This window comes from Gracilinanus agilis, chromosome 2, assembly GCF_016433145.1.
Source record: "Gracilinanus agilis isolate LMUSP501 chromosome 2, AgileGrace, whole genome shotgun sequence".
NCBI lineage: Eukaryota > Metazoa > Chordata > Mammalia > Didelphimorphia > Didelphidae > Gracilinanus > Gracilinanus agilis.
The window spans coordinates 700,434,576-700,448,150 of record NC_058131.1 but is presented as its reverse complement, the minus strand read 5'-3'; the positions used below and the strand labels follow the sequence as shown (position 1 = coordinate 700,448,150).

The 13,575-nt window shown below is 38.0% G+C and overlaps 1 protein-coding gene across 1 annotated transcript in view; it reads left to right on the top strand.

Moving 5' to 3' along the window:
- MYPN (myopalladin) overlaps positions 1–13,575 on the top strand; it is a 91,607-nt gene that overhangs the window by 11,519 nt on the left and 66,513 nt on the right. The window contains exon 2 of the mRNA XM_044660316.1: positions 2,453–3,382. Within this exon, the coding sequence (XP_044516251.1) occupies positions 2,457–3,382 (926 nt within the window). The 5' untranslated portion in view covers positions 2,453–2,456. The remainder of the gene's footprint in view (positions 1–2,452; positions 3,383–13,575) is intronic.

The window sequence follows — 13,575 nt, the reverse complement described above, 5'->3', positions numbered from 1 at the left end:
GGGGGGGCTTGTTCCAGAGTAACATTTTAGAAATGTAACAGTATCAGAATCCAAGGGAAGAAGAGAGCAAAATACTGCCCAAGGTCTTCCAAGAGTTCAAGGAACTAAGGACCAAAGGGCTACCATTCCAATTTGATTCTGAGTGGCATTAAGCATTAGTATCCTTCGGACTCCCATCGCTAGTGACTGACTGTCCCTGCCCCACTTTGCTCTTCCCCCTCATCTTCTGTTGGGGACAAACTCCCATGTGCTTCTGGTACTTTCCTTGAAAGAAACTTGTTTGCAAAGTGGCTGAGTCCGCTTTTCTGGTGTACCTCATGAATGAATTTGGAAGATAATGCCAGAAGAATTTTGTGAACTTTTCTTTGCATTCTGGTATGGTGGAAAAAGTATTGGATTAAGAGGCTAAAGACTTAGGCTTAGGGGCAGCTGGGTAGCTCAGTGGAGTGAGAGCCAGGCCTAGAAACGGGAGGTCCTGGGTTCAAATCTGGCCTCAGACACTTCCCAGCTGTGTGACCCTGGGCAAGTCACTTGACCCCCATTGCCCACCCTTACCACTCTTCCACCAAGGAGCCAATACACAGAAGTTAAGGGTTTAAAAAATAAAAATAAAAAAAACAAAGACTTGGGCTTAGCCCCAGGTTTGAGATTCTACCAGTTGTGTGTGACTTTGGAAGTTACCTAACCTAAACATGGACAATAATTACCTCACATGGTTGCTTTGAGGCTGGTAATTGTAAATAGTGAAGTACAGGTAAATTTTAATCGGCTTCTATAATCAGTAATTTTTAAATTTTAATTAATTATATAATCAATCATGCCTGTTAATTATTTAATTAATTAGGTGATTTGACTAATGAAATCAAAATTTTAATCAGTACTCTATAAATATATCAGATTAAAAAAAAAGCCCTGTATTCACTGTCATGATCTAAAACAGACACAGACATAGATACATCCATAAGCATCTAGATACAAATCACATAAAGATCTTTTCTTTTCCTGGAATTTAGAGGCATACTTTTCAACTTTCCTTATGAAATTATTTTAAAGAATGAGAACTTCTTTGTGAGTTTTTAAAGGTGTTTATTGGGGGCAGCTGGGTAACACAATGGACTGAGAGCCAGGCCTAAAGACCGGAGGTCCTAGGTTCAAATCTGGCCTCAGACACTTCCCAGCTGTGTGACCCTGAGCAAGTCACTTGACCCCCATTGCCCACCCTTACCACTCTTCTGCCTTGGAACCAATACATAGTATTGACCCCAAGATGGAAGGTAAGGGTTTAAGAAAAAAAAAATTTTAATGTGTTTATTGACAGTTTCTGTTTTTGTATCGCTCGTTTTTATTTTTTCTATGTTTTTCTTTGTTACAAATGTAAATATTCACATTTCAATAAAATATACAAAGAACAGAGAAGACAGTTGCGAAACCACACAATTCTGTTACATACAGCTTGATTTTTAACATATTAACACAATAGTATCGACACTGCCCTCCTTTTTTGCATTTCCTTTGGAATTTCCACTTCCTTCTTTGCTTTTTAAAAAGCCTTCACTTTTTTCTGTTTTTCTGTTACATTCAATTTCTCTACCTGCTGATTCTCTCCTATAATGCTTCCCAATCGCACTGGAAAAGAAAAACATTCAACAAAGAAAAGCTTTCAGTTTAGTGCCATCATTTGGAGAGTGGAATCCTGTAGCATAATAATTCTTCATTATTCAAAATTTAGTGCTTATCAATTAGAAACAATTTTCCTTTGTGAATCTCAAAATCCTCCTCTAGCTGAAGTGTCCATTGTTCATATCTACTCTTTACTGACATGGAAACTGAAATGATATATTTTGTTCCCTGTCAAGGTTCCAGACCTTTCTGCGGTGAGAATGAATATCCAATTTGGGGATCAGCTCCAATTTGCCATATAGCATATTTGTAATTACAGTCAATATCTATTACACTTGAAATTAATGTCCTGTCACTAGAACTGTGTCATTAAGTTGGGAGTTCCTTGAGGGCGAGGATTTTCTTTTGCCTCTTTTTGTATTCCTCACGTTTAGCACAGATCCTGGTTCATAGTAGGCTCTTAGTAGATGTTTGTTGATGGATTGATCTGATGTTTCAAATCATAACAGGATTGTTATGGTAAGTGCCTGGCACCTAATAAGTGTATAATAAATGCTCGTTACTTGGTAACTGATTAATTCGTGTCTGGGTTCCCAATTCCAGTCAAATATGCCGCAGTTTGTATTTATTTTCTAATTTATTATATCGTAGAGCTAGACCGTTAGAGGATCTCGGTATAAATTAGGTTACCGTCACTATTTGGCTAAGAAAATATCTCATTTGGGGTTTTGCTCTTAAGAAACTATTGTGTTCTATTAAGTATAGATGTGCTACTCCTCGGAAATGATCCTGTTGCTCTTTTTTTCTTTTTTCTTTCTTTTCACTTTATTAGCAGTATGCAAGACGACAACATAGAAGCTTCCACGTCCATATCTCAGCTTCTAAGGGAAAGCTATTTAGCCGAAACCAGGCATCGGGGAAACATTGAGAGAAGTCGGGCAGAGTCTACCCCCAATCCCTTCCATTTTAGTAACCTTGCTGGAGCTGTTGGAGGAGGAGGAGGAGGAGGAGGAGGAGGAGGTCAAGATGACCTTCCGGATCTTTCTGCCTTCCTGAGCCAAGAAGAATTAGACGAAAGTGTCAACCTGGCAAGGCTGGCCATCAATCAAGACTCTAGAGAGAGCAAAGCTGATGACTCCCCAACCAGAAAACATCTTTCTTCTGATCAGGTGAAAAATTCCACCAGATCAAGTCCTGAAACTAATTACTACCAATATCATCCTGACACTGAGGCCAACTCCAAAGAAAGTGCTCAGGAAACAAAGAAGCCTCAGTATAGTTCAGAAACCCAGTCCAAAAAGGTGTTCCTAAACAAGGCGGCTGATTTCATTGAGGAGCTCTCTTCCCTCTTCAAAGCTCACAGTTCCAAGAGGATCAGACCTCGCTCCTGCAAAAATCACAGGAGCAAGTTGGATCCCCTAAATAAAGGCCCCCAGGAAAACTGCTCCAGTTTTTCTGGCCTGTCTGAGAGGCGAGAAAGATCATCTATTCCCATTCCCATTCCTCAGGACACCCAGGATAATGAAGTCAATCATGCCCTGGAGCAGCAGGAGGCTGAGAGACTTCAGGAAATTGAGCTAGCTGCAAGCGAAATAACCAGTAGTGATGCCACTCCAGATTCATCGCCTTCCTCTTTGTATTATGAAGAGCCTCTGGGACAACCACCACGGTTTACTCAGAAGCTAAGGAGTAGAGAAGTTCCAGAAGGAACTAGAGTGCAGTTGGACTGTATAGTAGTAGGAATCCCACCGCCTCAAGTAAGGTAAAACTATCCCACTCTCTTAGCCATTCATTTCTAACCATTCTGATGTTTCTTCTTGTGACTCGGTTTTGAGTAGTTGGGGAATCGAGGCTATTTCTAGTGATAAAACAGTCACAACCTGAAGCCTGTAGCTACGAGAATGTGTTTATTATCAATATCCAGTGAAAGCCAGTGGTGTTCTTTGAGAGGGTAAGATTATGTTATTTGTGGCTGAGATTTTGTTAGAATAGATATTATAACTGAATTATAAAGGGCTAAGGTTACATACTTTGGGATTTTGATTATTATGAATTACTTTTAACCTCTGGTTAATGAAATATCAGTCACTCCTAATAAGAGTAATTTGTAAAGAGGTTCATTCATTCTTTTAAGCCTATACCTAGAGCAAACTTTTTTGGCCTCCTGCCCCCTTTCCAGAAAAAATATTACTTAGCCCCCTGGAAATTAATTTTTTAAAATTTTAATAGCAATTAATAGGAAAGATAAACACATCTGTGGCCATCACTGCTCTCCTGGATCGCTGTAGCACCCACCAGGGGGCGGTGGCGCCCACTTTGGGAATCACTGACTTAAAGTATACATAATTGACTTTATTTCATTGCTGCTGATACCTTAAAGACCTACCTCCCTAACTGGTGGCTTAGCACCTATATAATATAATAACTAATTTTTGCTAAGCCAATGGGCATTTTATAGAATTGAAATAGTCATACGTTCCATTTATCTTATATAGTATCCAATATTATTTGTGCATATATTTCTGGATTACAAAATATGTAATTAAAAGACATATCCAAATTTCTATTCCTGTTTTAAAAAGATAGGAATGCTAAAATAAAAATAATATTCCAGATTTAAAAGATAATGAATGATTTCGATCTCAAATCAGAGAATCTTTCCTATAGCACATACTTAATAAACATTTTTTTAATTAAATTGAAATTAGATTTAAATATATAGTCTGATCATTATTAAATGCTCTGCTTTGGTCCAAACATATTTTCTCCAGGGTATTTCACCAATCTACTAATTTAGCAATCCTGGAAGAAAGGAAATAAGGTTTAGCTGGCTTGACTTGTTCTTAATGAACCTTTCCAGCTTATAATATATACCTCTATTTTTCTGATTGCTTGAAAATTACCTCTAATGATCCATTTGATAATTTTTTTATTAGGAATTAAAATCAAGTTTATCGAGTCAGAAATTTGAGTTAGAAGTATGTATTTTTTTTCTTTTTTAAAAAAGTGAGTCTCTTTGCCCAGCATGGTACATGAAACGACAGGTAATTAATGAGCGCTAATTGATTGTTGAGTGGCAACATGGAGTAGTGGATAGAAGTCTGGACTCAAGTCAGGAAGACCTGAGTCCAAGTCCCACTTTTTATACTTTATAGCTATCTGACTTTTAGTAAATCATTGAACCACACTGAGCCTCAGTTCTCTCCGTATCTATCTATCTTGCAAAGTGTCTAAGAAACTAAAAAAAAAAAAAAAAAAAAAGATAATCTATGTAAAATGCTTTGCAAACCTTAAAATTCTTTATGAAAACCAATTCTTTATGATCATTCTTTTCCCTGTATCAGTCCTATGGCTCCTCACTCTCCTTTTACCACAATTGCTTAGCAATCTAGCATTCATACCTCCAACACTTATGATGAATCTCTTCCAGGCCATGTTGAATCACAGTCTGCTAATGCCAAAAGAGATTTTTAAGATCAGGTCCCTTCTTAAGAAAATCGGCCCGGAAAGGTTTAGTGACTCAAACTCAAGACTTTCAACTTAAAGTCAAGTTGTCTTTCCACTAAACCACATTTCATGTCCTTAGGAAGACCTTAATCTCTTACCATTACTGCAATTATTTTGAATTCTAATTCCATATCCTTCATTTTTAGTCTCTTTAACAATCTGAAAATTGTCCTCCCTGGTAGAAAAATCAGAAGCAAAGCAAAAAAAAAAGTCATCCCATATTTTCCATATCCTTTTCCACCCTTGAATCTCCACCCTTGTCTTTCTGCCATTTTGGCCCTGCTAATTTCCAAACCCTAGCAAGGGTTGAGAATTCTTCTTCCTGAGTTGTAAAATGATGCTGGTTCACATCTCTACAACTGCCACCTTTCAGGCATAGGAATGGTAAATAAATCCATGGAAGCTGATGAGATCAGCAGATGAAAGAGTATAGAGAGAAAAGAAAAAAGGGCCCAGGACAGAACTCTGAGAGATATTTATAGTTCTACAGAAATAAGAAATTTGTCTGAGAAATTCTTTGCTTCTTAATACCTTAGTTCACATTATCAATGTAGTAAACCAAAATTTTTCACACTGCATTTAGATCAGGGCTCAACTAATTTCCCCTTAGATAGTAATTTACTTGCAGGACTGGAATAAGATGGGGTTGGTGTTGGTTCTGTCCTGGAAACTGCCATACTATTTGTTGTGCAGAAGGTACAGATTGGGAAGGACAGGGTGGATTAGCTTCCTTATGTTTGTGCAGAGACAAGAAGTTACCTTCATACAGAAGGCTGCGTGTGAAATAATTTAGGAGGAAATCCGAGGAGGTAGGTGTGTGTCCATGCCTCCATCGCCAGGTCTTTTTCTAAGAAAAAAATATTGATTTCATGGTTTTTTGTTTTTTTTTTAAACCCTTGTACTTCAGTGTATTGTCTCATAGGTGGAAGATTGGTAAGGGTGGGCAATGGGGGTCAAGTGACTTGCCCAGGGTCACACAGCTGGGAAGTGGCTGAGGCCGTTGATTTCATGGTTTTTGCATAAAAGTAGAAAGAGTTGTCAGTCTTGCTAAGTTAGGGAGACTTCAACAAGAGGCAAGCTATACTTTGACAGATATTTAAAATACAAGTGCTTTCTCTGTTCTGATTTTATGTGTAAAATCTAATTTATGATGTTTACAAGTCACATGGAGAATTCATTTTTCTGGCAGTCATTAAAACATAAAATAATGAAAGGTGAAGAATTTGTCCTGGCATCTAAATTTGAGGGCTAGCTCATGTATTTAAAACAAATTTGCTAAGATCTCCTTATAACATTATCATGATATTATTCTCAATTACCTCGATATCTTTAACTGCAATATTTCTAAGGATCTGTGACCATATCGATGTACTCCCTCCCTCCATTAATGTAGATCACAACCTCTCCAGGCATTCTCAGTCAGCCTGACTCTTGTTTCTTTCCTCCTGCAAATCTTCTACAAGGTATCCCATTCAATTTACTCAGGATTGTTTTTTAGCTCCTTTGAAATTAAGTCAGTACCAATGGATCGCACTGACTAGACATGTTATCCCTTACTTTTTCCTCCATTGACAGCTCACCTGATTTTCTACAAAGAATTAAATTAACATATATTTTAATAGCCTATGACTTCAATGAAAAAGTTAGGTCTCTTAGGGGAGGATGGAGAAAAATATTGCTTAAAATTAAGAAATAAATAAAACTAGAGATTTGTAGACTACACAGAAATCTTATATACATATTATTATTTTTTTTTCAAATAGAGAGTTGGGAGATATTAGACTAAAAATGCCATAAAAAAAAGAAATGAATTATATTCTAACAGAGGGGAAATTCAAAATTGTGGAGGTTGGAATCATTTCTGAAAAGTTTTTGATGTATAGTCAGCCCACTGACTTGTTAGAGGAATGATGAAAATCAGTACCAAATTAACAGAAAGAATGGAGACAAAGCTATATATAACTAAAGCAACTCCATCCTGACCTATTTAAGTAGCCTACTTAATGCCCGAATAGGAAATGAATAAAGAAAAGATATTGACAGAGTATAGTCATTTCCTATAGACATATAACCTATATAAAAATAACCATCACACCCAGGAAACAAAAAAAAAATGCCATAAAAACTCTTTAGCCAACAAACATATTTTCTCCTTCCCAGTGGAGAAATATGTCAACTATGGACAGCACTAGTACAGAATATAAACTCATATGTAAAATCTTTCAGTAGAGAATGGTAGAAGATTAAGCAATATTACCGCCTAAAACAGCAAGAAGTGGGTGAAAGAGGGGGCAGCTGGGTAGCTCAGTGGATTGAGAGCCAGGCCTAGAGACAGGAGGTCCTGGGTTCAAATCTGGCCTCAGACACTTCCCAGCTGGGTGAGAAAGCAGAGATGGTGGGATATAAGGGGAGATTTCAAGGATGAGACCTCAGACCTCAAGACATAAGGCCCCATTCGGTAAGAATTGGGGATAATGTGGATACTGAGAAGGATAATGTGGAAACTGAGGACCTGGGACAACATGAGGTCATGGTCAGGAGAGAACAAAACTGACCTGAAGAGGAGCTCAGTGCAGTGTGGCCAGACACTGGGAACATCTGGTAAGTTCCTACTTTAACTGATAGTTTTTGCTAACTAGAGCACTTGTTTCTACTTGTCAAAGGAGTACAAGTGCTTCCAGCACTCTTTAAATTTTGACCTCAAGGGAGCAAAACTCTGGCCTCCCCACCCTAATTGACTCTATCTCTTTTAAAAATTAAATCAGATCCCTTGAAAGATGCAAAAACAGAAATTGCTTTTATTCAATAGACCTTGATAAAGAATATCAAGTGAATCATCAAACTTGGTCAAAGATGTTTGCCGTGAAGTTTGTCTAGTATAGAATCCAAGGGGGAAAAGTATTCCATGGTGATGGGAGGTCTTCCAAATTCTTATATTCGTAGATGATATTGTGGTGACTGCATCAAGCCCTGAAACATTGCAAAGTCTCCAGAATTAACTTAATGATCACTCAAGAGTTCACCCTGACTAGCCACATAAAAAAGTGGGTGAAGCATTGTCCAGCCTATGAGTCACTTGTGCTGAGGACCCACATTCTTGGCCCATCTCTACATATATCTTGGACATACACTGTACATGGATGATAAACTAGGCTTAGAACCGAATACAATATTTGGGAAATTTTGCTATATTTTTTTAAGCCCTTCACTTTCCATCTTAGAATCAATTCTGTGTATTGGTTCCCAGGCAGAAGAGCGGTAAGGGATAAACAATTGGAGTTAAGTGACTTGCCCAAGGTCACCCCAGCTAAGAAGTGTGTGAGGCCAGAGTTTAAGCAAGGACCTCCTGTCTCAGCCCAGGACTGGACACTCAGCTGCCCTCTGCTCTACTTTTAATAACCCTGAACTTTTCCCTGAAAAAAAAACAAAAACAAAAAAACCCTTTTATATCAATATAAATTATATCTAGTGACACTGAATGGATGTAAGACGTAGAATACTACAGCCTTATAAAAATTAAAACAGTAGGTCACTCAAAGTTCGGCAGAGAGATCTATAGTGTGTGTGTGAGCAGACTGTAGCAGTGATGGCAATCTCTAATAGAAAGGGATTCCCGCAGACCCCTATTAACTTATCTGTGCTGTATTACATTTTTATTAATTTTGTTAAGCATTTCCCAATTGCATATTAGTCTGGCTCAGGCTATACTTAGGTGCTTGGAGGAGGAGGATGCTACAAATTTGACACCTTCTGGGCTACAGCATATTTCCTACAAAAAGTGTTACAAAAGTTTTTGGAAAGTTATAATAAGGTTGCCTGTTGGTTGGCTAAAAGAAAGATAAAACTGATGGAGAACCCCCCTGTTTCACTAGTATCCATATAATATCAAAGGATCTAAAGGCCAGTCTCAGCATGTTGGTAGATCTCTGGGGTAGGGCTTGAGGATATAGAAAAGACTCACCCAAGCTGAGAAGGCACGAATGGGTTCTGACCTGAACTACTAAAGAATCTACACTAGCAAAATTACAGATCCAGCCAAATATGAACGCACATCTCTCCATTCATTATCTTTTGTGGGATCTACAACTTCCGTTCTTCAGAAACTCTCATGTTCCCATGTTCACATCCATATAGCATCACTGGAAAATTATTAGCCTTAAAAATATGGACCTTTGTTTCAGGAAGAAATTTGGGGTCCTTTAAAGCACTGTGAAATTTCCCAAAATGCAACCCAGTTTTCTCTTCTCCCTTTTCTTGTCTGGACATTTATTTGGAATATTTTGAGTGATTGTGGATCTCAATGTGGAGACTTTGCAATGCTCCAGGTCTCGATATTGTCATCATAATGTCATACCCAAAGAGGAGTGTCTGAAAAGATCTAACCAACCATAGGAAATATATTTTTTCATCTTGATTCTGCATTGGACATACTCAGGACATAAGCTAACACCTCTGGCGGTGGGTATATGCTGCCATGTTTTATGCCTCATTGAATATTAATAACAAAAGGGTCATTGAACAAAATTATCAGCATGGTAGAGTGGAGAAAGCTTGTTTAATTTTAACAAATGCGTGGGAGATGCCTTGTTAATGGAGAGCCCTTAAAGTGGTATTTGCTCTACTGAACCAAAATGATTTCTTAGAGTCAATGGATAGTGAATACAATTAAGTTTTGCATTCCTTTCTAATAAAGTGTTGGTAGCTATAGAATATTGTTTGAAAAAACATACCTATTTTCCCATCTTATTATGGATGCCTTTGGTTTTTGGGTAAATTAGTCTCATAAAACTGTTGTAGAGATAGGAAAGTAAGCATATGAATTAAATGTTATTGGTAATAATAATATCCATTATTTTTCTAAACCTATAATATCTTCGTCCATTTCATATAAGCTGAGAATCACCTTCAGTGGCCCCCAAACTGTGACACTTTTTGCACAGACCTCCCCTGTATATATTTGGATTTGCCCAGTTGCTTTTCTTATGGACCTTGTACATTTATTTATTTTTTTAAACCCTTACCTTCTGTCTTGGAGCCAATGGCTCCAAGGCAGAAGAGTGGTAAGGGTAGGCAATGGGGGTCAAGTGACTTGCCCAGGGTCACACAGCTGGGAAGTGTCTGAGGCCAGATTTGAACCCAGGACCTCCAGTCTCTAGGCCTGGCTCTCAATCCACTGAGCTACCCAGCTGCCCCCTGTACATTTGTTTTTAATGCTATTTCTTTCAAATATTCCCTACATGTTGGAGACTAAGGTATTAGAGCTCAAATGTAGTGCTTGCACTGTCACAGGTGGACAAAACTATTTGTTTCATAAATATTTAGAGATCTTTTCTATTTGTCTCTATTATCCTTCTCCCAGTTTCAACACGTTCTCAGTGTGATTATGTTGAATTTGGGGCTTTTGTGGCACTTTCTCTAAGTTGCTTTTCCTCTTCATTGTTTCTCACTGTCTTATGTATTAATGTTGTTCATAGTCCTTTACCATTCTCCTCAGAAACATTTTACAAATGAATTTATTTTCCACAGTGTTGTTCTTAGTTCTTCTATATTTCTGCTCGCCAGAATTCAAGTGTTTCTTAGATAAAGCAGTTTCTAGGCCCTTCTGGCCTTTTAATTTTCTTGTCTGATTAGCATTAGTTGGCCTCCTTAGAGAACAATGGTGGTCATCTATGTTGGTGTTGAAACTATTTTAATTGCATACATTGTATTCTCATTTGGTATTGATTTTCTATTTCACTTTATAAGTTGATAATCTGATTTTACAAAGGCAGCTGATTTGGAAATGACTTCCACAATAGCAACTAGGTATTTCTCATCTCCTCTGTTAGAACAGAATCTTTTTTTTTTTTTGCATGGAATTTCTGGTGGTTTTTATGTTTAAAATCTCCAAATTCTCTCCCTGAAGAACTCTTTCATGATATGTCAGTCCGAAGCTTCCATTTAGCCTACAATACTCTTTTGGTTCTTAATCCTCAGCCTTAATTTCTGAATTTTTTTTAACCATCTGCCTCTATGCCTCCCTTTGCCATGAAGTCACCAAGCACTGAAGTACAGATTAATTGCAATTGGAGGCTCCAATTGAGTACTGCATGGAATTTCATCTTCTGAAAGGAGTTTAACTATAAAAGGGAGATGAAATATGGGACAAGAGCTGGCAAGGATGGATGGATCAAGGGTGGAAGGTTTTTTAAGCATGAGGGAAAGATGCTTCCTATGGGGAAGCAGTCAGTAGACAAGAGAGATTGAAGATAATGGATGGGCTGATAATGATAGAGGAGGCAGTCTGCTAGAGAAGGATGAATAGGATGGAATCATTTGTGCATGTAGATAGGCTTGCCTTGGAAAGAAGGGCCACTTCATCATGTGAGACAAGGGTTCAGGGGAGATAGAGGCAGAAGGCATCTAGATGTGAAATAAGGAAGAGAACAGAACAAGCTCTTGGTGGACGGCCTCATTTTTTTTCCAGTAAAATATGAAGCTAGCTTCTCAACTGGGTGGGTAAGGGAATTATAAGAGGTTTGAGGATAACTGAAAAGGTTTAGAAGAGCCACTGTGGTAAATCGGAAAGTGAGTTTAATTGTTGTTGTTTAGCTGTATCTGACCCCATTTGAGGTTTTCTTGGCAAAAATATTGGAGTGGTTGGCCATTTCCTTCTCTGACTCATTTTACAGATGAGGAAACTGAGGCAAACCTAATAAACTAATAAGTGTCTGAGGCCAGATTTGAATTAAAGAATTTGAATTCTGGCTTCAGGCCCAGCACTCTATCTACTTTACCACCCAGCTACCCAGTAAATAAATTAGAGAGGCATAAAAGGATTGCCTTGCAGCAGTTAATGCTCTGTTGAGGCTACATATCATACGTTTGTCATGGATCCAGACAGCACAGTTTCCTGATTTTCCGCAGCTTTGTTTAGTAGCACATTTGTAAGAGCAAAGGCAGGAATGGTGGGAGTGATCCAACCCAGACCAGGGCAGCATTGGCAATAAGACAAGGAAATAAGGGATTCAAGAGAAGAAGATGGTGTTGAACTGGAACAGTGAGGAGACCAGCCAGGCAAGATTAAAGGAGTATGAGACCAAATTAGCAAAGGCCTTGAAAGCCATTCAAGAAAGTGGAGAACTCACTGTGGCAGAAAATGGGAAGCAATGGAAGATTTTTGAGCAGCGAAACATCATGATAAAAATATATCTTTTCAATATATAATCATATTCCACCCCCACCTTTTGCTAATCTTGTACCTTTTGGATAAAGTATACTCTTCTAGAGCCGTACATCCAATTGGTCCCTTCTCCCTAGTCTCAGTGAAAAAATAACTCTAAGCTCCAATTTGCCTTCTTCTATTAAGATCTTCATGATATTTTTAAGCACCTTGCTAACCTTAAAGCACTACATAATGGCAGTTCTTATTATTATTGGTTCACCTTGCTGTGAGCATCTATGTTTAGACATCTGATACCCTAGGCTCTATGGTTGATCATTTTCTTGGGTATTTGTCTCTTGTGAATTTCTGACTGTCTCTACTGTCTTTCTTCTTCATATATTACAGTTAATCCTTAGAATCTAATTTGGTAGATGTAGGTAGTTCCCTTCTCATCTTTCCTTTTTGATTCGAAATGCTTTTGATTAGATGTGTAACCAAACAAATGCCTTTTAGCTAGCCCTTGTTACAGGCACTCCATCCCTAACCAAACCATCATTATTGTATTTTAAGCTGGGATCCAGAAATCCCAAAGCCAGACTCTGTCACTATCTTTTTAGCCAATTGTTCATTCTCCAGATTTGCCTTAGATCTCCAGCAGCGAAAAAATATATATATAAAAAATATATATATATAAAATATAAAAATATATAACATATATTTATGCCATCCATGCCCTGAAGACCTTCAGTTTCTTACCTAAAACTTTAAAATGTAGCTTGAAGAAAAAAGTTTTATTTTTAAAAGAATTTTACTTTTTGTATTGCTGTATCCAGTATTAAAATGAAGCCAGAACACTTTTATAAATGGTTGCTAATGTTAGCCTTTTTTTGGACTCTGTGTTAAACTTGGCCACATAGTTTTATGGGACCACAGAATAGCTCACACAGAAAAAAAAGGACTAAATTCTATCATCACTTCCGCACAGATGAAAGGATTTGCAGGAATTCCCAGCAAATGGTTCTGATTCCCTCTTTCTCCCCCTCCCCCACATCCATTCTGCAAATGCTCTTCCTAAGAATGTACAGCTGAGCCTTTCAGAAGGACGTCTGTTCTCATGTAACCTAGAGCTGTGCAAACGAACTTTCACTAGAACCAGAGGATGGACTCTGCTGCAGCTTTCTCACTGTACAGCTCTTCATTCTCCCTTTCTCATTGTAAGTAGTAGTCCCAAGGAAAAACTAAAGAAAGAAATTGGGATGGGGTGGAATAACTGATGGACTCGTTCTACTGTAGGAGAGAAAAAT